This window comes from Larimichthys crocea, chromosome III, assembly GCF_000972845.2.
Source record: "Larimichthys crocea isolate SSNF chromosome III, L_crocea_2.0, whole genome shotgun sequence".
Taxonomy (NCBI): domain Eukaryota; kingdom Metazoa; phylum Chordata; class Actinopteri; family Sciaenidae; genus Larimichthys; species Larimichthys crocea.
This window is the reverse complement of record NC_040013.1, coordinates 38,614,263-38,637,667: the sequence shown is the minus strand read 5'-3', so window position 1 is coordinate 38,637,667 and position 23,405 is coordinate 38,614,263. Positions and strand designations below refer to the sequence as shown.

The 23,405-nt window shown below is 39.3% G+C and overlaps 1 protein-coding gene across 3 annotated transcripts in view; it reads left to right on the top strand.

Annotated features, from left to right (window-relative positions):
- The window catches only part of slc4a4a (solute carrier family 4 member 4a), a 44,974-nt gene that overhangs the window by 13,670 nt on the left and 7,899 nt on the right, over positions 1-23,405 (top strand). For 2 of the 3 annotated variants that reach the window (XM_010736564.3, XM_010736561.3), the window contains exons 5-19: positions 7,044-7,179; positions 8,732-8,892; positions 10,358-10,537; positions 13,048-13,124; positions 17,180-17,337; positions 17,758-17,845; positions 18,452-18,606; positions 19,455-19,565; positions 19,660-19,834; positions 19,915-20,048; positions 20,570-20,844; positions 21,370-21,437; positions 21,908-22,093; positions 22,198-22,311; positions 22,702-22,863. In XM_010736564.3, coding sequence (XP_010734866.1) covers positions 7,044-7,179; positions 8,732-8,892; positions 10,358-10,537; positions 13,048-13,124; positions 17,180-17,337; positions 17,758-17,845; positions 18,452-18,606; positions 19,455-19,565; positions 19,660-19,834; positions 19,915-20,048; positions 20,570-20,844; positions 21,370-21,437; positions 21,908-22,093; positions 22,198-22,311; positions 22,702-22,863 — 2,180 coding nt within the window. The remainder of the gene's footprint in view (positions 1-7,043; positions 7,180-8,731; positions 8,893-10,357; positions 10,538-13,047; positions 13,125-17,179; positions 17,338-17,757; positions 17,846-18,451; positions 18,607-19,454; positions 19,566-19,659; positions 19,835-19,914; positions 20,049-20,569; positions 20,845-21,369; positions 21,438-21,907; positions 22,094-22,197; positions 22,312-22,701; positions 22,864-23,405) is intronic. The other variant, XM_010736563.3, reaches the window with a different exon arrangement.

The window sequence follows — 23,405 nt, the reverse complement described above, 5'->3', positions numbered from 1 at the left end:
AGGTACAATGTAGATTTTATCAAAATAATAGAAAACCTATTGTAAAAAATGACAAATTGAAATATTAAAACCAAGCCTTATTAAATAGGTTAGACATGAAAGGGAACAATCAATACAAGTGTCTTGTTAGTGTTTGGCCACTACGAGCCACCGCATGATATTTTAACAGTAGGAACAGCACTGCAAAATTTCCCATAGCTATTCAGTTGAATTGACATCTAGCTACTGTGAAGGCCAGAGCATACTGTATGACTCACGCATCATTTTCATACTTGGTATCTTGTTTAGCTGTCTGGCGTAGCTGACCTGACAGGGTCAGACTAGTTATCTGGTAAAGCTAGTGAGGTAGCTTACTGACCTTCCAACACCATAGTATATGAATTGTAGTCAGTTTTTTGCAGTTAACCAGCCTTTGCTAGAATAAAAAAAAACCTTGTTGTTTGATTGTGTACTCTGGCTATTTGTGACTCTGGAGCAGCTCTGCCTTTGAGAGATGTTTGTACATTAGAACTCAAATCTGCAGGCATCTGTCAGCCACGCAAAAAACTGTCAGGCATGCAGTATACCTAATGTCCTACTGTTATTCACTGCCCTCCTCTGTGTTACTCTGGGAATTATGGCCGCCCCAGGGGAAGACCCTCGTCTGTTGTCTGGACTGAAATCCTCTTGTTTGGTCAGATGGACGCTGCAGGGACTGCAAGTCCATCCTCTTGGTTACATGTGTGTCCAACTGTGGCCAATTGACCTTTGCTGCTTTTGGTGAGCACGTTTTTTTTCAAAGCACAACCCCCCCCCCCCTCTTTTTAGGGGATCATGTTCTCTCAAAGTGGATTACAAAGATTAGAAATTTCGATATTATACAAATGGGCTTAATTTTCCAAAGTCATACAGAGAAAGAGAGAAAGCTAAGACTGCTGTGATTGTATTAATTTTTTTTGTGTGTGTGAATAAGTCAGTGTAATGTAATGCTTGCTCCACTGGAAGGATAGCTTCTCTCAGAATTGAAGGTCCGATCCTGAGATCTATGAAGAATTTCAAAACTGATTAGATAATGCAAAGGTCGAGGTAGAAACCTGTCTGTTTTTCCTCTGCTTCCTGAAAAGCTGACATTTTGGAGCTACCCAGCATTCACATGACATCACTAATATATGTTGCATCTCTAAACATCACTTACTTGAATGCTATTATAACCCTTTTGAAGGCTTTTACACAATGCTAGTTATGAATAATGACGTGGGATCCAAACTAAGGAGACATTCCTGAAGTGAGAAATTAAAGTATACGTTAGTATGGCCTACAATAACTTACATGTCTGATCAGGACACAATGGACAGAGGATTGACGAGTACTACTGGCCTTCCCTTAGTTATTTTTCACATATGACAAAGCCTGTGGGCCTGTGGACTGTGCTCACACAGTGCAAACATTGTAGAAATAGGTCTAGAGTTGTGAGAGTATGATGTCTACAGAGCAGACAGGAAAATAAATTCTATCAGTAGAAAAGGTCTCTGTCTATTGATTGAATAAACTACCCAAACCCTTAAAAAGCCATCATGAGTTATTGTTATGATGAGTTCATCTTCATTGATTGACAGACTCAGATCAACAATAGGCCTCATACAGCAGCATTATTTCCTAACTCCAGATGCACCAAACATTTTTACCCTTCCAAATCTGCTCTTATCCAGGTGTGCTGAAAGATGAATTCCACTTGATCATAAATGAAAGGCATGTGGCTGATTTTTTTAATATTCAGCATTATGTATTAGTATTAGGTTAATGAGCTCTAGACAATCGATAAGGTCACGTGTTAATACTCATTACCATACACAAAAAAACGCTGGATGAATTAGATGAAAATAGTTATACCTTAAAGGACCAATGTGTAGCATTTAGTGGTTGCTAATTGCATAACCCTCCCCTCACCCTTTTCTTCCTAGAGTGATGGAGTAACTACTGTGTGGCTGGCTGTGTATATAATGCTAAATGTCCTTTAGAGCAATTGTGCGTTCTGGGCTACTTTTCATAGCGGTTCAACATGGTTGTCTGTAAATAGAGTCCCCTAAATCTGACACACTGGACCTTTAAGTTAGAAATTATTTGTTTTGAAGCAGGTTATCTTGTCATTGTACAGGAACAATATACATAAATATACATCAAAATAGTTCAAGACTATGCCTAAGCTGAGGCTCCAGAGTATTGCACACATCTAAAAACAGAGCTCTTGGCAATCTGACACAGCTCAGCAGGGATTCTTCCTCTCATCAAATAGATCTAATACAACTAGATCTAATAAAGAAAACAGTGGTGAATCCCAGACATCAGTGTGTACTAAACAAATTGTGGATTTGTTCATATATTGCTTCTAACATAAGTCACAATTTCTAGGTTTCTTGAACCACTTTGTTAAAGTTATAGTGTACATGTAAGTCTTCTCACTTTATTTTCTGCTGCAAAAAAGATTCATGAATATTTTAGGGTATGCATACACAGCTAGCTATAAATTTAGTTTGCTCTAGACTTGCCTCATCTGATTAGTCTCAGTAAATGATAACTTACTTGTCATAATGCTATTTAAGATTAGTCAGACTGGATATGAGTGGACATGAGTTTGTTGCCATCAACAACAAGGTGGTTTTATGGTTAGCATGGCGGATTGTTGTCGTAAAAAAGTGAATCTGCAAAGAAGGTGTTGCTGTACACAATTCTGCTATTTCTGAACTCTCTTTGCAGAGCTGTCAAGACTCTTTTAGTCCATGAATTGTCTTTGAGCACCTCTTCTCTTCAGTCATCTTCTCCTCTTCTCTGACAAGAAGTCACAGCCAATGGTGATCCCTTTTGATTCAGCAGATTCACTTTCTTTAGTCAGTGCACTCTTTGATTTTCTTATCATTAAACATATATACTGCATATTCAGCTCTACTGAGTCTACCGACATTATCTGGTATACATAGCAATACATGACAAAGACAAATTACCTGACAAAAAGTATATCTCATTTAATCTTCAGTCTGAAAAAGCAACAATTCCCCAACTAGTAGAGTTTTGAATATCTAGGTCGTCGTGGATGACCGTCTATCAGTGAGCTTGGGTCTGCCCGAGGTTTCTGCCTGTTAAAAAGAAGCTCTTCCTCGCCACCGTCGCAAAGTGCTTGCTCACTGTGGAATTATTGGGTCTCTGTAAGTAATATCATTATAAAGAGTACGGTCTAAACCTGCTCTGTATGAAAAGTGTCATGAGATAACTTTTGTTATGATATGGTGCTATATGAATAAAATGAAATTGAAAATTGAATTGAATTATCTTATTTCAATTGATAAATGCATTTTGATCTAACTGTTTATCTCTGCTTACACCTTTGATCCTGCTATAATTCATTGCATTATCCCTCTAATGATAATTAGAGCTTTGCGAGTTGTGATGTCCCTTAGTTCATTACCAACTGTTTTTACCAACATTTTAGCATGTTAGAAGTAAACATCACAAAAGTAGAGTACAAAGTAAACACACGGTGTCTTGCTAAAAGACATTTTGAATCATTGAAGCGAGTGAATCCTGACAATCTTGGAAGATGTGCAGATGTGTATAGAGAAATCACAGAGAATATGTCAGTGTATATACAGACAGAACAGTAGTCATTTCATTGCAGATTCCCCGAGCAGGTATTTGTTACATTCACTTCATAACATGCCCACCTCGGCTAGCACAACAAAATACCAGAGCTTGATGGTCTTGGTATAAATACTGGGATTTCAATGAATCACCCTCTGGGTGTTACTCTGCATTCAACCCAATCCCTGTGCACTGCCTGTGTGCTAGCTGCCCTGCATACTGAATGTTTGTGACATGGAAAACATTTCCTGTAGTCTCAGTGATCCTCTCTTTGAATGAGGTGACACAGAGTTGTATTATCACTGCATGTACAGTCACAAACAATGAACGTGCTATTAGATCCCATGTAGCCATTTACTGTGCTGAGTTTTTCAAAAAGGTCAGAGGAGATGGAAGGTATTTGTGTAGGATGCATGTCAAGAGTGGGACTAAACAGGCCTTTAGTGGCAGCCACAGTAAGCTTTCTGCCGGGCAGCGGGCATTCTTCCTCCATCTCCTATCCCATGAGCCTTTGCTGCTGGGACAAAGTCTTCTTTGTATGCCCATGGCTCTTGGCTAGAGCACACAGAGCTTTGAAATTGCGTTTGAACGATGGGATTTTCATTTCTATCCCTCCTTTTGCGCTCGCTCTCACCCCTCTTTGCTTTCACTCTACACTGACCCTCACCCCCTAACCCTTCTCACCCACCCTCCCACCTTTCTCCTCTCTCTTAGCAACTACTCGAGTGGGACAGTGTTGCACTGACACCAACACCATGCTTGTTTCCAGCTTGAGTTTCTGTAGGATGGCATGGATAGGCAGCATCAGTTTCTCATGAAGAATCAGAAAATCTCATACTGCTAAAATCATTTTTAGATACCTACTGTGTTCAGTTTTTAATTTATATTCTTTAAGGGTGGGAATAAGACAATTTTAAATATCCATAATTTTGGATGTGACAGGAGATTCACCATGAAAACTTGTTTCTTTCTCATTCCTTCATCATAAAATATGTTCCTATTTTGAGAGAAATCACCCTGCCCTGCTCTTATTGTATTTCTGTACCTTTTCTTTCTTATGAACTCTATGGACATTTAAGGAGTACAGCAGTAGAGTAGGTCCGCTGTAAGAGCTGAAGCTTTGACTGTCGCCATGCACCGCTTGCCATTGTTTGCATGTAATTTCGTCCATATAGGTATTTAAAGCTTGTTTTAAGTGTTTACTGTAATCAGCGTAAATCGCTGTGGATATAAGTGTCAGCTAAATGTGTGAAACGCACATGTAAATTATTCCACCTAAGGTGTTATTAAACAGGTTGCGGTGACTTAAGCTAGTTGCAGCTTGTGGAGTGTGTCTGTGTGTGCGCCAGCAGACAGTTTATCCCCCACCTAGTAATCTTACAGCTGCTTGGCTGGCTCGTACCTGCTGTTGTTGTTATTGTGCTGCAGACAACACAATGGGGGGGGACCCTCACCTCATTTACTGTTTGGCCACTTACTGCTGACTGACTTACTGAATGAATGAATTAATGACTCATTGTGGTGGGTGATGTAATTTTAAGTGTTGAATGTGTGTAGATCTTCATCTGCAAAGGACAGTCCAGCTAAAGGCTCATCACGTTAGCCTGTATTATTCTGCTTTCTCTGTGATGCAGTATTGTCATGAATTCGTCATCTAAGAGCAGCATAGTAGTTTCTCCTCTTACTCTGCCAGAGCCTGCTAAGTCTAACTGCATTTTTTAATAATTAGAAATTGGCAAATTTAAATATATTCAGTATCTATAGTCAACACCCTGGTGCAACAGTATTAGCAAGCTGTTATGCAATCAGATCAGACAGCTTTGTTATTATCACTCACTCTCTCTCACACACATACACTTGTGTTTCTGTACTTGTAAGGACCCTCAGTGGCATAATGCATTACTTAACACTGACCTTAACCATCAGAATTACATGCACGTGCCCTTAACCCAAAAGTTGTTTTAACCCCATCCCTAAAAACAAGCCTTAACCCTTTAAAGAAATGAAGAACAGACAAAATGCCCTCTTAAAAGTGGTCCTCACAGAGATAGATGTGCAAACCCTAACCCTAACCCTAACCCAGACTGCCATTAAGATGTATGAAAATTATGATTACTAATTAACATGGAATCTTGAATTGTGGAATTTATTTTCGATTTGCTGACAATCCAATTGGATTTATATTGATAGCGAAAATTTGAAAGTATATTACATAATTAAGCCACTGGTTACATTACAATAATTTATGTGTAAAGATGTAATGTTTTAATGGTGCAACCTCATTGAGTAAATCACTAGTTTGAACCTCACTAGTAGCCCTAGTTGCTAAAAAACTAATGGATTTATGAATAGCTGCAACCCAATCCAGGCCTTTTTAAATTGAGATGGCCATCATTAATGTTATTAGTTACGCCTGTGCTATTCTCGCTATTATAAGCCATTTCCTCTAAAAATGTCAATTGGTTTGATTGAGAAGTGTTTGTTCTTCAAAGGACTCCACTTCAGTTCAAAATGAAATTGAGGCTCTGTTCATTCATGTGAGCTTTCCAGAAACACGCTGTAGCTCTAATGATGCACCGAGCACCGGTCTTGTTAAACTGTTTGCTCATGAAAATAATCTTTGTGTACAGTTTTCTACATGCAGGGGCCGTCTCTCATGAAAGAGCGTAGTGATTGTTTGTGGACTCTTATTCAATGCTCAAATATTGTTTCCACTTGTTGGAACAAGCTATGATAGTGTCAGCCATTCACACCATGTTTGAATAGTATTGAAAGCTATAATTTATGTATCAGTCCTGTTGAAATTCTGTTTGTGTTGCTCTCTAAATATTCAAATGAGAAGACGAGGGAAAGAAAGCCAAGCTTCTGCAAAAGAATAGGCCAGCTTGTGAACCATTTCCTAATTGTTAATGAGGGGTTCCAGGGCAGCTTGCCAAGGATGGAGGGCCAATGGTGAAGGCCTGTTTGAACAGAGGGGGCAGAGAGAAGGGGCTAGCTGTGGGGACACTGTCATTGAGGGGACCCCTAAACCCCATCAGCCCCCTCCTACCTGGTTCACAAAGTGCTGGAGCAAGCAGCTGAGAGCTCCTGTCACTTCACCCAAGACTTTAATGAGGGTGTAGCTACAGCTTTGGGACTCTCTAGCTTGCTGTCTGCTATCTGAGGAGCAACCCCTGGGTCAGCTGATTTGGAGAGCAAAGGGGGGGTCACTGAGTTTTTAAAGATGTCCAACAACAACAATAACCAAGAGGAGAAAGAGGAAAAGGAAGAGGACACTGAGGAGAAAGGAGAGGAGGTCATAGTGAAAATCCCACCACCTCCTGAGGTCAACTGCAAGGGTCCAGCTGAGGAGGGGGAGCCGATGTCCAAATCTCTGCCCAACGGGCATCATTGCCAGCCTACAAACCACAGTATTTTTCCTCTCTACACAGTCTCGCCAGCAGCTGAGAGGGTCCGCAACATCCTTGGGGAAGAAGATGACGGGCCAGCACCACCACAACTCTTCACTGAGTTGGATGAGCTTCTTTCTGTGGATGGACAGGAGATGGAGTGGAAGGAGATGGCCAGGTAAGGAACTCAGTCTAAGATGTGGGGCTTCCTCTCAATGTTTCTGTTTATGTGCAGCTTTTTGATTCTGCAAATGTAGAATCCATGGACATTCACTCAACCATTCAAAAATGTAATGCAAAACTTTTTAGTTTGAGGACAAATGTGTTTCTTCAAGTTCACTTCAAAAACTGCTTAGGGAAGTATAAAAATGGTGTTTCTCCTATGTGGCCCACTAGTGGGATGGAATAGGATAGACATGGGATGATTGTTTATACATCATTAGCATTGGATGAGTGAAGCTCTCTCAGGGGGAAACTGGATCCCTGGGCTGCTGTTTGAGGATCTAAATGAGTTGATTTGTTAACCTAACCTCTGACCAATTGTACCGCGGATAGAAGTTACATTTTGGTTCACAGTTGGTTGAATGATTTTCAAAAGGAACTCTACTGAAGAACTCCGCTGTCAGTCTTTCAACAAAAGTGCATTTACTTAAACTCAGGAAGGCTTTGTGAGTTTTTATTCAAGTCAAAAATGATTTAAAAATCATGTCTTCCCCAAGCATTGATATGTAGTCTGATGCACAGAGGACATCATGGTTTTTAGATTGTGAAGAATTAGCACAAATGGGCTGTAACTGAATTATCATGTCAAAGTTTAAAAGGTCACACTAAAGCTCGTCAGTCCTGAAGAAATCTATCCATTAGGAGGCATGATTAAACCTGAATTTAACCTAATTGGACCAAATGTGCGTAATTCAAAATGCAAATGAAATGTGAGTGCATTATGACTTGATAATTATGTGTCGGATCATGTCATCTCAACCACCTGGGGAAAAAACAACAACAAAAAAAACCACCTAATGATCAAAAACAGACAAAAACTTTATCTACGCTAATCTTGCGTTCGTTTTTTTTTTAAGGAACAAGGTAGAATTTTTGTCATTCTCTCAATATCCAATATTAGTTTACGCGTTTCTTCAGTTTGATACACAATGTGATGGTGAAAGAAAAGAAAATATGTTTTTTGACAAAGATAGATATACAAACATTAATTTCATCCAAACTACCATGAAGATCTCACACACACTCTTCACATGAGGACAGTCATCCCTACAGTCAAAACTTGAAGTACCAGAATAATATTGGGAGTCAACACAAGAGGATCAGCAGGGTTAAGAAAGGTTAAAAGACGACTACACTTCCAGTCTCTTCAAAAAAGTGTTTTTAAGTCCTGCATCTTTAATATCAAACGTATTATTCTGCAAATCACTGCAGAGATTAAGACCCATTCCAGTGCCTCACAAAGTGCACTCAAAATGAATAAAAGATCTCACAAGTGCTGGGTAGTGCTTTTTGTCTGCCAAGTGCAATTTTGGCAGCCAAAATGGCTAAATATAAAACCCTTCTTTTGAATTTAGGTACCAATTATATGTTACCATGACTATAAACAAAAGAAAGAATTGCATTCTGCCTGGGCATATACTGTTCCCTCTTCATTTTTCTCATCATGCATCCACCAGTTGTGCATTGTGCAAGTTCCCAGTTTAATCCAGTCCATTTTCTTCCCCCAGGTGGATCAAGTTTGAGGAGAAGGTAGAGAAAGGAGGTGAACGCTGGAGTAAACCCCACGTGGCCACGCTGTCCTTACATAGCCTTTTTGAACTGCGGACGTACATAGAGAAGGGCACCATCATGCTGGACATGGAAGCTTCCACTCTGCCTCAGGTTGTTGGTAAGATGGCTTCAGCTTATCACATATAATGCTCAAATTTAGTGTTATGTATTTTATTTAGCTGTACTTGCATCCTGTACTTTGTATAATGCTATGTCAGATATGAACATGGTCTTTCCCTTTTCCCAAACAATTGCTTTGAGGTGTTTAAAGATAATCACAAAAATGACGCTTTAATTGCTAATACTGAAAATCCTAAAATACATATCAAAAAACATTAAATAAAAATATTGTGTTGTTTCATTGTTCAAAAAAATAATTGAAAGTAGTAAAGTAAATTAAAGATTTTTATTTGATGCCATTAAATTTCTCCGATTACAGTGAATATTACTGTCATTATACACAATCAGTTTTAGGTGTTTTTAATGTGCATAAGTCTTTTTTATTGTTGCAATATAATGACATTGATTGAAGTCACCTTCCTGCCTGTGTTCCAAGAACACATCTGTCTGTTTGATTTGATCTGCTCAGTGATGTACAGGGACATTCAGAGCTGCGCTGTTGCACACAGGTTTATAGATTGATGCATGCTGCACACAGGCCTCAGAGGTTTTCTTCCTTTCCCTTCTTTGCTTTAGCCACCGATCTGTCAAGTCTTGCCTGTACTGTACTTAGATGTATATTAGAACAGTGAGGGACTCAAATAGTAGTTTGTAAATGGTCACACAAAAACTTCCTAATTTGAGGACAGCCAACCATCTTCCTTTTTTGACTGCATGAGGTAGAGGGAGGAAGACTTCCCACTTGGAATGATTAATGTGAAGTAATTGACTGTGCTGCATGGAGTGTACAGACCGAGTGGAGCTGGGCCTCTTGCTTTGAGGCCACCCGACTTGACTGATGGGCCATTACCAGCACTACCCCTCCACAAGAGGAGAAACTCCCTGAGGCTGCTATCTGTCAGCATTCAAGCTTCTGACCTTCTTTTTAAAAATAGGCTAGACCTTTTTGATTGAGCTATTTCATGATGCCATGAAGACTTTTATACAGGAGCATTACAGTCTGGGAGGCACTAATTGAGTCCTTACAAGTATGAAGAGACTTTTTATGGTGCTTTGACTGCAGTGATGTTGCTACTATCTTAAGGCTGTTTGATAAAATATTGCATAAAGGAAAAGAATAGATCCAAAATGAAAACATAATTTGAAAGAACAGGAGAATTTAACTCTGGGCAATGTTCGTGTTTTACAGTACGGGTTAGTTTTATCATTTATTTTCAATGGTTTAGTATAGTTGATTTATCATGAACATGAACACCTACAGAAAACAATTCAACAATTTTAGCATGCTGACATAGAGACTTTGCTGGCTTTTTCTTTTCTGGTCATGTCACTGTAAGTTGAATAATATTTAAACCCAAATGTAATATGGTGAAGCTACAAAACTTTTTTCTCTCCAGGAAAAGACTGAAATCAACTTCCTTCATCCTCTCTTTTCCTTCTCACCCCTCTCTCTGCACCTTCAGAGTTGATCACTGACAACCAGATAGAGATCGGCCAGCTGAAACCAGAACTGAAGGAGAAAGTGATGTACACGTTGCTACGGAAACATTCTCACCAGACCAAAAAGTCCAACCTGCGCTCTCTGGCTGACATCGGAAAGACGGTCTCCTGTGCAAGTAGGCTGTTTTCCAACCAGGAAAACGGTAATACTGATGCCAGTTTGGTGCAGTCTAAATCAACTATTTTACTCTAGAATAAGTTTAGTTGTACATATCTGCATTACTGGGTTTGATTTCAATTTTCTTCTTGTCACCTCAAGTTAGGACCTGAGGTGTGTAGTGTGTGCCATGTGTGATGAAGGACACACTAGCGCCCTCCTCTGTATGAACCCACTAATGGGGAACTTAATTATCCCAAATAAGTACAAGTTTCTACTTAACAGATGCTGAAAAACATTTTTCTATAGGTTTTCTATGGCCTCATCATCGTTTGGCATTAACTCCAAAGCCCTTTGATTAGTGCTACTCTAGTTCTAATACTTGCTCACTAAACCTCTCACTTAACTAGTGAAACTACATTTTGTAGATGTCTTGTTCTAATTCATCACAAACATTTGGTGTTTGGTATCTTACTCTAACAACACATTTAATGTACTCGCCGTAGGATACTGTACTAACTGACAGATGCAGAAGACTTAATTGATCAGAGGCAAATCATATCAGCACCTGTAAGAGCAGGTGGAGCTCTTTTTAAATTGACTTCAGCTGAAAATTTCAACATTGAGTTAGTGCATGGAATTTATGACACTGGTGATAACAGTTCAGGGCCATGAGAAATCATAAAACTTGACCTAGTAATCTGATAGGATATGACTAATAGAGAACTTGAGAGATATCATTTTCAGCATCCATCTCTGAGGTTAAAGATACTGTATATGTTTAGTGAAATTTATGAAAATCAGTGTGCTATTTACAGCAGAATGTAACTAACTTTTCAGCACACAGGGTGGGCTGTCACTTCACTTCACTGAATTCAGATTCATGCAAAACATTTAACATCATTTTGGTGTATTCTGCATGCAGAACTCATTGGCAATGATTATTATTCTTTTTTTTTAAGTGTGAGCAAAATGAAGCCTCTAACGGACACTGATGTCTAACTGCTATTAACAACACGTGTATAAGTGCTTTGATTGTAACCCATTGAGTAACCAAGTGTTTCAAAGTGTGAACAATGTAATTAATCTGTTACTGCCCATGGGTCATTGGAAAGTGAAGTCATTTAACACCTGCAATTAAATTTATGAAACTGGTTTATGAGTCTATCAAAAGAAAAGCTCTGTTGTTGCAGTGTTCAAATGGAAACTCATCACATAAAAGCCCAAGCATCTTATCAAGACCGCTGTACTGAGATAAAAAAGCTTCACTAGTAATCATTAATTTATTACAGCTTTGCAAGAATAAAGTACATCATCCAGTATATTAAAACCCAGTTTGAATCCTGTTGAAGTATTCCTTTCCAGTGACCCATGGTGCCATGATTTAATGACACAGCTTGTAAAAATACAGATAAAACAATAGATAATTCTTAACAGCCACTTGATTTTGTTCTAACAAATCTCTACGGCTCAGTGGGCTTGTCTTTCAACTCTCTCCCTTCCATCTTTCTTTTTTCCTCCTGTTTTGCTTCCCTGGATTGGGTCTACTAACCTGCTGCTGCTACTAAAAGCTCGCAGTCCTCTTGGCAACTCTGTGACTTGCCTGTCCAGTCATATATCAATGGAGGACTTGCAGTCCCAAAAGAGTACCAGCATGGACTGGCTTAGTAAGTTCACTGGACCCTGCTATGTTCACACTGCAGACCACTGATCACTGATTATTACTTTGAATTTTGACTAAACTGAAGCATCTTTAAAGATATCAAGTAGCTTGTATGTTTGCCTCAGAACTAGAAAACTGCAGTTTGAATGTAGTCGTGTCCAAACTGTAGCGTAGTCTTACCCCACATGTCCTTCAAACCCAGTTTATTTGCTTTAAGGTGTCCCCCCCCAAAAAATATATTTCACAGCAATATTTGGCCTAGATTTGATACTTCATCCCTTATGTATTTCCCTTATGTTTAGTTGTCCCCTATTTTTTTTATCCCTTCTTTAGTGTCATCATTTATACTGGCTGCATCATACTGACAACCATGTTATTACCCACAATACTCAGGGGGCAGATGTATGAAAGGGTACAGTGGCATCAGAATTTGCTCTCGTTGAGATTCGTACCTCTCTGGACACCGCCTCTTATTTCTGACAGCTCCAGGACTGAAGTAAGGTCACGTTCTGCTGTCAAGTCTGTAAAATCGCTGGAGTTGACAAGCTGAAAACAAAAGTCAGCAGAGCCCCATTCAGAGTCTATTGTCCACCTGCTTCAGACGAGGAAAGCACTTAGTGGAAGACATTGACGTGAAAAAACTCTGATCAGATACTGAGTATCGTACCTAAAGTTTGGATTATAGCATTTATCAAAGACCCTTTGTGGATATATATAAAATCTCTTTATGTTTCTCTCTTTGGTTTGCATGTTATTATGCTTTCCAGGTGTTGCATGTTGAGCAAACTGTCCGAGCCACTGTCTTTTCTCGAGCCTCTGCCTTCTTATCCATTCTTATATCCCGGTGAAGGTGAAGCAGATCTAACCGTTCAGGGCTGATATGTTTTTAACAGATAGTCCCGCCACAACTCACCGGAACCTGGCCTCCAGAAGCCTGAGTGACATTTCTGACAAACCGGAAAAAGACCAGGTAAGTCAACCTCTCTTTTTGTTATATAATTTGCTGAGATTATGTGTCAATCTTTGTGGGCAGTGCTAGAACATTTAATGAAGTTGATGGATTAGAAATAAAATTTTATTCAGGCACTGCATAGCCGATTTTCCTGAAACATATTTTTAGGGATAATATGACATTTACAGCATCTCTGGAATGCTTTCTTGTTTTGTTTCAAGTTTGTCTTCTTTCTAGTCCACCTCAACAGCGAGGGCAGAATTGCTGATGTAGTTTCATCTACTGTAGTGCTGGAGAAACCAGTCAGAGCAGACTGTGGTCATTGGTTCAAGGCCAAAATAACATTTATTCATCTAAAGTACATTGCTCCATCCGCTGTTGTCATCACCCAGCCTGCTGTAGCTGCTCTGAACCTGCCTCAGTCAAGTCTGTAAAACTATATTCATGTTGCTTATGTAATACCACTACTCAGCTGAACATTTTATTGAGTCTGTAGAAAAATGTGAATGAATAAACCTTTCCTTTAAAGGTCTGTGTGGAGATTTTGTTGTGGCCGAGGATGATGCTTAGACTGAAAATCTCGAAAAGAGAAAGAGGGAAATATTTTCAGTGATTAAATGACAATGGAAATACACACAAATACTTGTACTCTTGAATCCCACTTCCACTGCAGCTTTACGATAAGCCACGGGTATTGTTTGGCTCTCACTATCTTATCTGTCTTGCTTATAGGTTAGTGTGTTTCTAAAAGAATATCACAACATCAGCTGCTTAGCAGAGGAAATACTGTAGCTTCTACAACATATTAAGAGAGTAGCTCACTTTAGATTGTATAAATTTAATTGGATTTGAAGCCCCAGTCACAGGAAGGTGTTGGATCAGTGCTGTATTAACATTTTTGGCAGGCACCAATGGACACACTTTGTGGGGCTTGTGAATAGACTAATTCACTATTCACTTCTGATTTCATTTTACAATTTGAGTGGATTTATGGCTTTTGGAGCAGCGGCAAATGATTTATCGACCACTTTTTCCTTTGCAGAAAGCTGCCGTTGTGAGTTGTTGCAACCGGTGTCTGTGTTTTTCAGACTGATTACATCACACTGTCGATTCTAAAGCAGCCTTTTGTTTATATGGTCTCATCCCAGACCAGGCTTCTGGGAGACCAGAATTAGGTCAGACCGATCCAGTAAGTCCTCCTGTGGGACAGCTAGAGTAGGAAACAACTGGACAACTGGACAGGAAGCACATCTCCTAAACTGAAGCTCTTCCACACGCACTCAGCCTATAAATATCATTCAGAAGTTTTCTCTGTGGACAAGAAATCATTTCCACACTAGCCACATGTCTGATAACTTAGTCCTCATAGAGATAAGATGGAGGTCAAGATAGAGACAAGAGCCGGGCAGGTTCACATTCAAAGTCTGGAGATTAAGACTAGATGCATAGCTGAATTACAAACACTGTAAAGTCACATGTATTCAAGTCACAGACGACATTGTTCTAGTTTGTTTTAAAAAAAATCCCTTGCTTTTGGTATGTAACCATACAGATAATGTAATTCTGATGATTCACAGAGCAACAACCAGTTTTCATTGGAATTACTTTTTTACCAAAGAAATAATCTTTTTTAACCTTTTAAAGTTGGTGACAATGTATATGGACAAACCCTCAAACCTTGTTAAATGCAAGTTTTACAACTCAGGTGTGGAAAGCCAAAAAAACAAGCAGGTTTCATGTCTGAGATAATTGGCTCATGCTGTTTGAGAATCAAACAGGGCAGGAACTGACTCAGATGTACGTAGTTAATGAGGGCAGTGTGGCGTGGATTAGCAGCGATCGGACACAGGACAAGGTGTGCGGTTACACAGGTTTAACCTCTTGACTCAATCATTTACAGACAAACCCACTGCCAAGACAGCTCAACAGCACCTGATTGGATCTGTTTGGATTTCACCAGAGGAATGTCACAAGTTTATGGGACTTCAGTCCTCAGAGGTTGAAGGCTGCAGTCCTACCAGTACATGATCTGGGTACAGCGGGCATGAGGACAAGTGATAGACAGCCAGCTGGTCTGTTGGTACCAAAGAGGATAAAAAAAAACAACTTATTTTTTACTTTATGTCGTTGTAGACAAATGACAGAGCCGCTCTCTGACTATTTGTGTTGTTGGCAGTTAGTCAGGGTTTTAAATCCTGGCACATTTATTATCATCCAATACTAATTAGTTAATTAGTTTTTTTTAACAAACAAGGCAATAGAAACAACACTGAGGATAAACTTAAACTACGGGCAAGGAAATCCACTGTGCACATATATGTGGTTTAAGAAGCATATGTGGTGTGCCAGTGGTGAGTGAATCAATATGTAATAGAAAGTATACATTTAAAAATATTGAATTAACCCCCTTGTGATGTGAAATGCTATATTATTTCATGAATATGATAAAGAGTCTGTGTCAGAAAACGTACTAACTGACCGAATGGGTGAGTAGAGCCTGCATATAGTTAAAGTAAAGTAAAATTGCATCTATTGTATCTTCAAAATGTCATCTTTTTGGCTTCGGCTTTGCTTTGGCTGGATGAAGGCATGTTTCTGACATGTTTTGGATAGGTATTTTTACTACGGTGGTCGTACTAGAGGTTTTTTCTTTTCTTTGAGTTCTTTGCGGCCTTTATTCCTCCCACATTGCATCATATTTACTGTAAGACACTCATTTTTATTAACGTTAGTTTGCAGAAGAAAATATCAGTTTTTTGATGTGGTGAAACGCAGTACACGAAGAGCTTTGTGCAGACAGGACACCTAGTTGAGGAATGTTTTGAATACTTTTGAGATGATTATAAATTCATAACAGCAAACAGTTGACGGTTGTTGATCTTTTTGGTGTTCAGTTGCTGTAGCTGATATGAATGGACTGAGTGTTGAGGTGATCAAGGGGTGAGAATTTATTTTTAATTAAATTTCTGTTTTTTAATTAATCAGTTAAAAAAAAAGAGCTGAAATTTATTTAAGACAACAGAATAATTAAGTGACTTGTGTAAAACATACTTTTATGTGACATCCAAAGCACAGAGGTCTCATAAACAGTCGCTGGCTGTGTCTTAGTAAATGTTTCCTGCTTGCTCTCTGTTGTTTTCAAGTTAATAAATAACACTGTAGTTTTCCATGACAATCTTATCTGGATGTTTATGATTAATTGTCTTTGAAGTTGTATTTATCAATAACCTCAATCTGCTCACAAGAATGCCACTTCTTTATCATAAGAAACACCTTATAAAGTAGACTTGATCGTGGCGTGATTATAATGTGCGCAAATGGCTCCTGGACTGAAAACAGAAATAGACTCTACCTAGGTTAAAGTATGTTTGAAGTATGGATGGGCATGAAATGGCAGCTGATGGTATTTTTATTGCAATATTTAACAAACTGACTCAAACCCTGGCGGCTTTCTCTGGGTGCTACACTCAACTGTTGTTTTAGAATTTTCAATTTGACTCAAAGTTTAGTTTTATCTAGCATTAATAAAGGATAACCAGTCAAGCAAATCAAACAGAGACATTAATATTGTGCAAAGAATAGTTAAGAATGAAAGTAAATGTGTTTCCCTCACAGATTTGAATTTTGTTCACTGAAATTTTGCTGCTCGTTTTGTAATAAAATGCTCGATGCTCGAAATTTTAATTGCAAGCACAAACACAAAGAGCAAATTTTGTGCCACATACTCCACATATTCCTCCTTTCAAACACATTGGAATCATCAGATAAAGAGCTGAAACTGGCAAACAGCTTCCCAGAGACACAGCTGCAGGACTTTGGAGGTAAAATGTTGAACCTGTGAAGCTCAGCAGGTGTCTGACCTCCATCTTTACACATCTCAACATCTTCATGACAGAAAGAAATACAGCCTTATTTAGATACCACGGGTGTCTCCTGGTTTGGTATTTAAGCTGAATGGGATTGTCCCCTTTTGAAATAGGTTGTTTAATTCGCCGTGGACTGTACCGGGTAGCTTGCTGGTGTGAACTCAACATTTAACGTCTCATCCTTTTTATCTCTTTTGTGCTTTTTAGCTGAGGAACAAGTTCATGAAGAAGTTGCCGAGAGACGCGGAGGCCTCCAACGTGCTGGTGGGGGAGGTGGATTTCCTGGACGCGCCATTTGTGGCGTTTGTTCGTCTGCAGCAAGCTGTGATGCTGGGAGCCTTAACAGAGGTTCCTCTTCCCACAAGGTGTGTGAGATTCATGTCTAGCTCCTATTTATGAATTCCTGGAATTCAAAGTTTAATGTAGGAAGATGCATCAGTCCTGACAGAAATCTTAAAAAATATACTTTATATAACCTGAAAGTTTTATTGTTGTAATATCGTTTTGAAAGTACTTGTCAGGTACTTGAATGGAAGGCTGGTATATGCAGCAGCCCTGCAGTCAAAACAGAAATAAAAATGCTGTAAACCTTAATGGTCACGCTATCAAACCCGACACCTGATCGGATGTAAATTTTAAACCTGAACTCTGCACTGTGTTTCATGCAGTAATTCTGTTATCTTGTTTTATTGTTGATTTATATTCCTTAATTCAAAGGTTTATCCGTTACTGAAAAGTGCACACGGACAAGGTTATTAATTCAAATGATTGTGCTCCACTTGCAGATTTTTATTCATCTTGCTTGGTCCCAAAGGCAAAGGGAAGTCGTACCATGAGATCGGCAGAGCGATCGCCACGCTGATGTCAGATGAGGTTGGACTTCCATTGATGCACATCATCTGTGTTGTATTTAAATCCTGACAGTGAAACTCTGGCTCACACACATCAAAATTAGATTTTCATGTAACGCTTATTCCCTATCAACAAGTACAGAGTAGACAATATGAGGGGAACATCTCACACTGCAATGACATCCAGAATACTATCCAAACTGTACATACTATGTATGTCAACTCATTATTATTTGATACTTTTTTTTCTGATTCTTTGGTTGTTTTTAAGCTGTTGATGGTACCGTTGTATTTATAACATCACATCATTTTGTACACCACGAGTCTCGTTCAAGTTGCCTAATAGTATTTTGCCTCCTACTTTGTTTACTTCTCTAAAAAGTTAGAAAACTCTAAAGGCCTGTGAGCTGGTGCTGCACAGCACATTCATATTTTATTGATAAGATTCATCTCTGTCCATCTTCAGAGACTTTGGGGTGTGATTAGATCTAGATTGGTGCATTTATACCTGATTGTTTTGCTGTTGTGTGTAAGAGCTTACCTGCTTAGATCTGATTTTACAGTTTGTATGCTTCAAGAGGTCTCTTTCACACTTTGAATGCCTTATCCCTTCTCTATCTCTGTTCAGGTCTTTCATGACATTGCGTACAAGGCCAAGGACAGACAAGACCTGCTGGCTGGTATCAATGAGTTCCTGGATGAGGTGATCGTGCTTCCTCCTGGAGAGTGGGATCCGGCCATCAGGATAGAGCCTCCGAAAACACTGCCTTCCTCCAACAAAAGGTTTTAAGGACACTACTAGAGCACGCATACAGCACTTAATATTCCCTCACTTCATTTCACTGTCTGTGGATGTATTCTCATAACTGGCATGTCTAATCATTTTAAAAACATTTCATGTACACACCCAAAGGTGAAACCCCCTGAGAGATTTCCTTGTTGTGATCTTATCTGAAACCACACGTGTTCACTGATTATACAAGCACTCCAAGCTTTATATTAGCCTGCTGGTCAATTATTAAAGTCATTTACACACACACACACACACACACACACACACACACACACACACACACACACACACACTGCAATAAAAACATGCCTGTTTTAGCTGGTTGCATGTTTACAATGAGCAGTGAGCAGCATATGTAACAGGTTTCAGTCAGTGGAAAAGTACTTTTAAAAATAAAACACCACCTTGCATTAAACATTTAAGATCTGCACCTGTACTGAATGCTGTGTGTGCACTAACTACATTACATTATAGAAGAGCAGGAGCAAAATCACTGAAGTGTGTGCAGGTGTACAGCACAGTGTTCAATTATGAAAGAGCAGCAGTGGGTTTTATTTAAAGCCGCAGTTTTACTCAGTGAAGCAGGAACATTTCAGCTGTTCACGGGAGCCCTGATCAATCAGGCTATTTGATCACGTAACAGTAGCTGACAACACATGAAAAGCTGCACAACGTGCTGCCACTTACAGCACGATGTTCAAGAACAGCATGCTGTGTCAAAATCAGCCCATATGTGAGATGTTCAAATTTATGACCCGCTTTCATTATTCTTTATTTAATATACTGTTAATCAGAGGTAAAGACCCTGTCAGACTGAACAAAACTGTGCGTATTTTAGGAAGAACATGTATGCAGGAGGCGACTCTCAGATGAATGGAGATATGCCCCATGATGGAGGTCACGGAGGAGGGGGACATGCTGTAGGGGACGAGCTAAAGAAGACTGGAAGGTAAGAAATCATAATCAAGGCCACATCACATTGTAAGTTTTTGTGATTTTTTTTTTTTGGTAGAAAATATAACTTTTTGTGTTTGTGTTTTCAGGTTTTGTGGGGGCCTCGTACTTGACATCAAAAGAAAACTGCCTTTTTTTGTCAGTGACTTCACAGATGCACTTCACATTCAGGCCTTGTCGGCCATTTTGTTTATTTACCTGGGAACTGTGACAAACGCCATCACTTTCGGTGGTCTGCTGGGAGATGCTACAGAAAACATGCAGGTCAGACTGAGATTTGAACTTTTTAACAGTTTGCAGAGTGCTCTGAATTATTCCCTAACTGCTCTCCCCTATGTGTGCAGGGCGTGTTGGAGAGTTTTCTGGGCACAGCGATCACCGGGGCTGTTTTCTGCCTGTTGGCTGGCCAGCCTCTCACCATCCTCAGCAGCACTGGTCCTGTTCTTGTGTTTGAACGGTTGCTCTTCAATTTCAGCCGGTATGTTCTCCATTTTCTCAGTTTTCCAGAGGCCCGGTTACTATTCATAGATGATTTAGAGCTTGAAAAGTATTTTATTATCACACTAAACTTTGATTGAGAAACTCCAAACATGCTTATTCCTAACAACTGTACCGTATGAACCAATCCAGTTTCCACAAAAATACTTATGTCAGTCATGCTGGTGCAGAGTATATTTTTATTATATTATATTTTTTCACTGGAAAAAATAAATTAGACTTTTTGAGTTTTAAGTTGATATTAATTCTTTAAAGTGCAAAGTCGTATTTGAAGACAGATACAGTAAACAGGTTAGACATTCATGTGTCAAATGATTCAATATTATGACTTTACTGTTTATTCTTAAAAACGCTGACCCTTTTTCCTCAAAGTTACACCTTTATTCTGATAATGTTATGACATCTACTTGCATACTATTACTGCAATACTACTGCATCCCTAAAACCTTTTCTTTATTTCTACAAGTGGTTCTCTAATACTTTGTTGTTTTTTTCATACAGAGATAATGCATTTGACTACCTGGAGTTCCGTCTGTGGATCGGGCTGTGGTCAGCGTTCTTCTGCCTGCTGCTCGTCGCCACCGACGCCAGCTTCTTGGTTCAGTATTTCACCCGGTTCACCGAGGAGGGCTTCTCCTGTCTCATCAGCTTCATCTTCATCTACGATGCCTTCAAGAAGATGATCAAATTAGCTCACCACTATCCCATCAACTCTGAATTTAGGATGGATTATGTCACACAATATGACTGCCTCTGTATGGCCCCTTCTGTTCTAGGTGAGATGTTGTTTAAATCTGAGGCATGTAGCTGACATTGGTGTATGTGCATGTGTTTAACTCGCAGATGCCAATAAGACACTTCACTGATAATTAACCAAATGGCTGTTGCAAGTTTGACATCCTGTCTATGACATGGTCTCTCTAAAAACTATCCCAGTTTGTATTGTAATTGTAATTGTAACTGTAACAATACAAGGAAGGAGCAACAGAATATCGGTATACCAGTGATGTTGACTTTAATACAATACAGCCTCTTTATTTGAAATGACAGATTCTTATGTTTGTTGAGTGAGTGGCTGACACATCAACAGAAAAGTTCTGGTTTAACACCGACAGTAAACACTAAGCTACAGTGACGTCCCCAAAGTAAATTCTTTTGACAGCAACTGGAAATTTGCTACATACATTGGTGGTACTAAGATTACCTAACATGCTAAATTAGATAATTAATTAAAACTCAGGATGAAGTGTGCAATGTGTTAAAACGTGTGTGCTGAGAGGATGTTTCTTGTGTTTTCGCAGAGAACAGCACAGACATCGGTGATCCTTTAGAAGGTACTTCAATCTGGTACTGGAACAACACTGATCTGGTAAGTTGTATGTTATTTCCAAAATTATCCTTATTGATAGTTTATGGGATGCTTCATCTATGCTACGCTCAACCATAGGTGTAACAATATATTTCACTGATTTACTTCAGTCAGTGTTCAAACTGAAGGACTTTGGTCTGACAATCTTCACATACCAGCCACAAGTGGCGAGATAAAGAGAAAATTGAAACAGACAGTTGTGTTGTGTTTGTCAGTTCAGCAGTGTAAAAAGGAAAATAGAACAGTCTGATAAGCACATTGTTTCCATTTTGAGGTTACTGTGACACTGGGCTTGTCTTTATCTCTCTTTCCGTTAAAAACACTGAAAGTCTGAGACAGTTATCAAGAGCTGTTACATCATTCAATACCTGAAAGCCAACAATTGTATCTGTCACAGCTTGATTGGGACACTAATTTGCACGAATAACTGTTTCTTTATAATCATAATGATCTTTGTTTCCAATGTGAAGCCAATGAACACCACGTGGTCATCGCTCACAAAATCAGAGTGTTTGAAGTACAAAGGCGAGCTGGTGGGAAATGCCTGCGGATTTGTTCCAGACATCACGCTCATGTCCTTCATCCTGTTCTTTGGCACTTACACGACCTCCATGTGTCTGAAGAAGTTCAAGACCAGCCGGTTTTTCCCCACCACCGTGAGTCACAGCCAGCCACGCTAAGCTAATTTAAACCAAGAAATAGGTGTCCAAATGTTTGAACAGCACGTCACAGACAAGTATTTGTGTTAACTTTTACCCAGGTGAGGAAACTCATCAGTGACTTTGCCATCATCCTAGCCATCCTCATCTTCTGTGGAGTTGATATGCTTGTAGGAGTCGATACTCCCAAACTCATTGTGCCAACTGAATTTAAGGTGAGTCCTTCCCTGCTCCGTAAGTGTTGATACTGAATACGCAACTCAAGTGCATTTTGTTTTGCTGTATTGATTTATAAAATTTAATATAACTGTAATAGATTATAATTAGAATATAAATGCTATAAAATAACTCAAAGCAGTGATTCTTTTAAAGGTACGGAACAGCAACAGTAGCTTAGATGGTGGAGGGAATGACAATTAAATGTAGGGTTGTTGGTATGATCCCTGTTCTGCCCATCTACATATCCATCTATAAAGTGATTTATAGTTTACAGAGGAGAGTGACTGTGTTTATCAAAAGCAAACATAATTTTTCTCAAGCCCCCACAAATGTGGCTTTGTCAAGTTGACTGATGTGCTAAAGCCTCTGTCTTCTTCCCCTCATAGCCAACAAGTCCTAACCGGGGCTGGTTCGTGCCCCCGTTCGGAGGAAACCCCTGGTGGGTTTACCTGGCGTCAGCTCTTCCTGCCCTTCTGGTTACTATACTGATCTTCATGGACCAACAGATTACTGCTGTGATAGTCAACAGGAAGGAGCACAAGCTGAAGGTAAATAAGAAACCTTTCAAAGCCAGGTGGCGAATTGTGACCCGTGAGCTGAAAGTCTGTTTGTGAGTGAGGCAGTGGAGGGTTGGGAGTCATTTCTGTTGAGTTCTTGTACTACAGAGGAGAGCATTTGTGTCTCAGAACATGACCAGAATATTTATTGGAGCATAATCTACTAAATAAATTGCTGTGAAATGCTTGAATCTGATGTAATGTGTTTAAATTAGAAACTTTTCATTGTGGTTCAAAAGTAAAAGCTTTTGGTTTTTTACCTTTTCTTTCCATTTGCCTTACCTGATTTATGTGACGTGAGAATTTTCACAAATTTCCCACAACAAACTCCAGGTTGTACAGGACACTGGCTACCTTCACACTGTAGTTAAATATTGTTTTCATTCTTCTCATGGGAGTGAGAGATGTTTCATGGCAGTGACTGAACACAGTTCAGTTCGAAAAGCTACTTGAGATGTTCAGAGAGTCTGCTAAAGTTCAGCGACGTTCCCTTTAAAGATAACTGGTGAAACATTTCAACATTTGCATAAGAA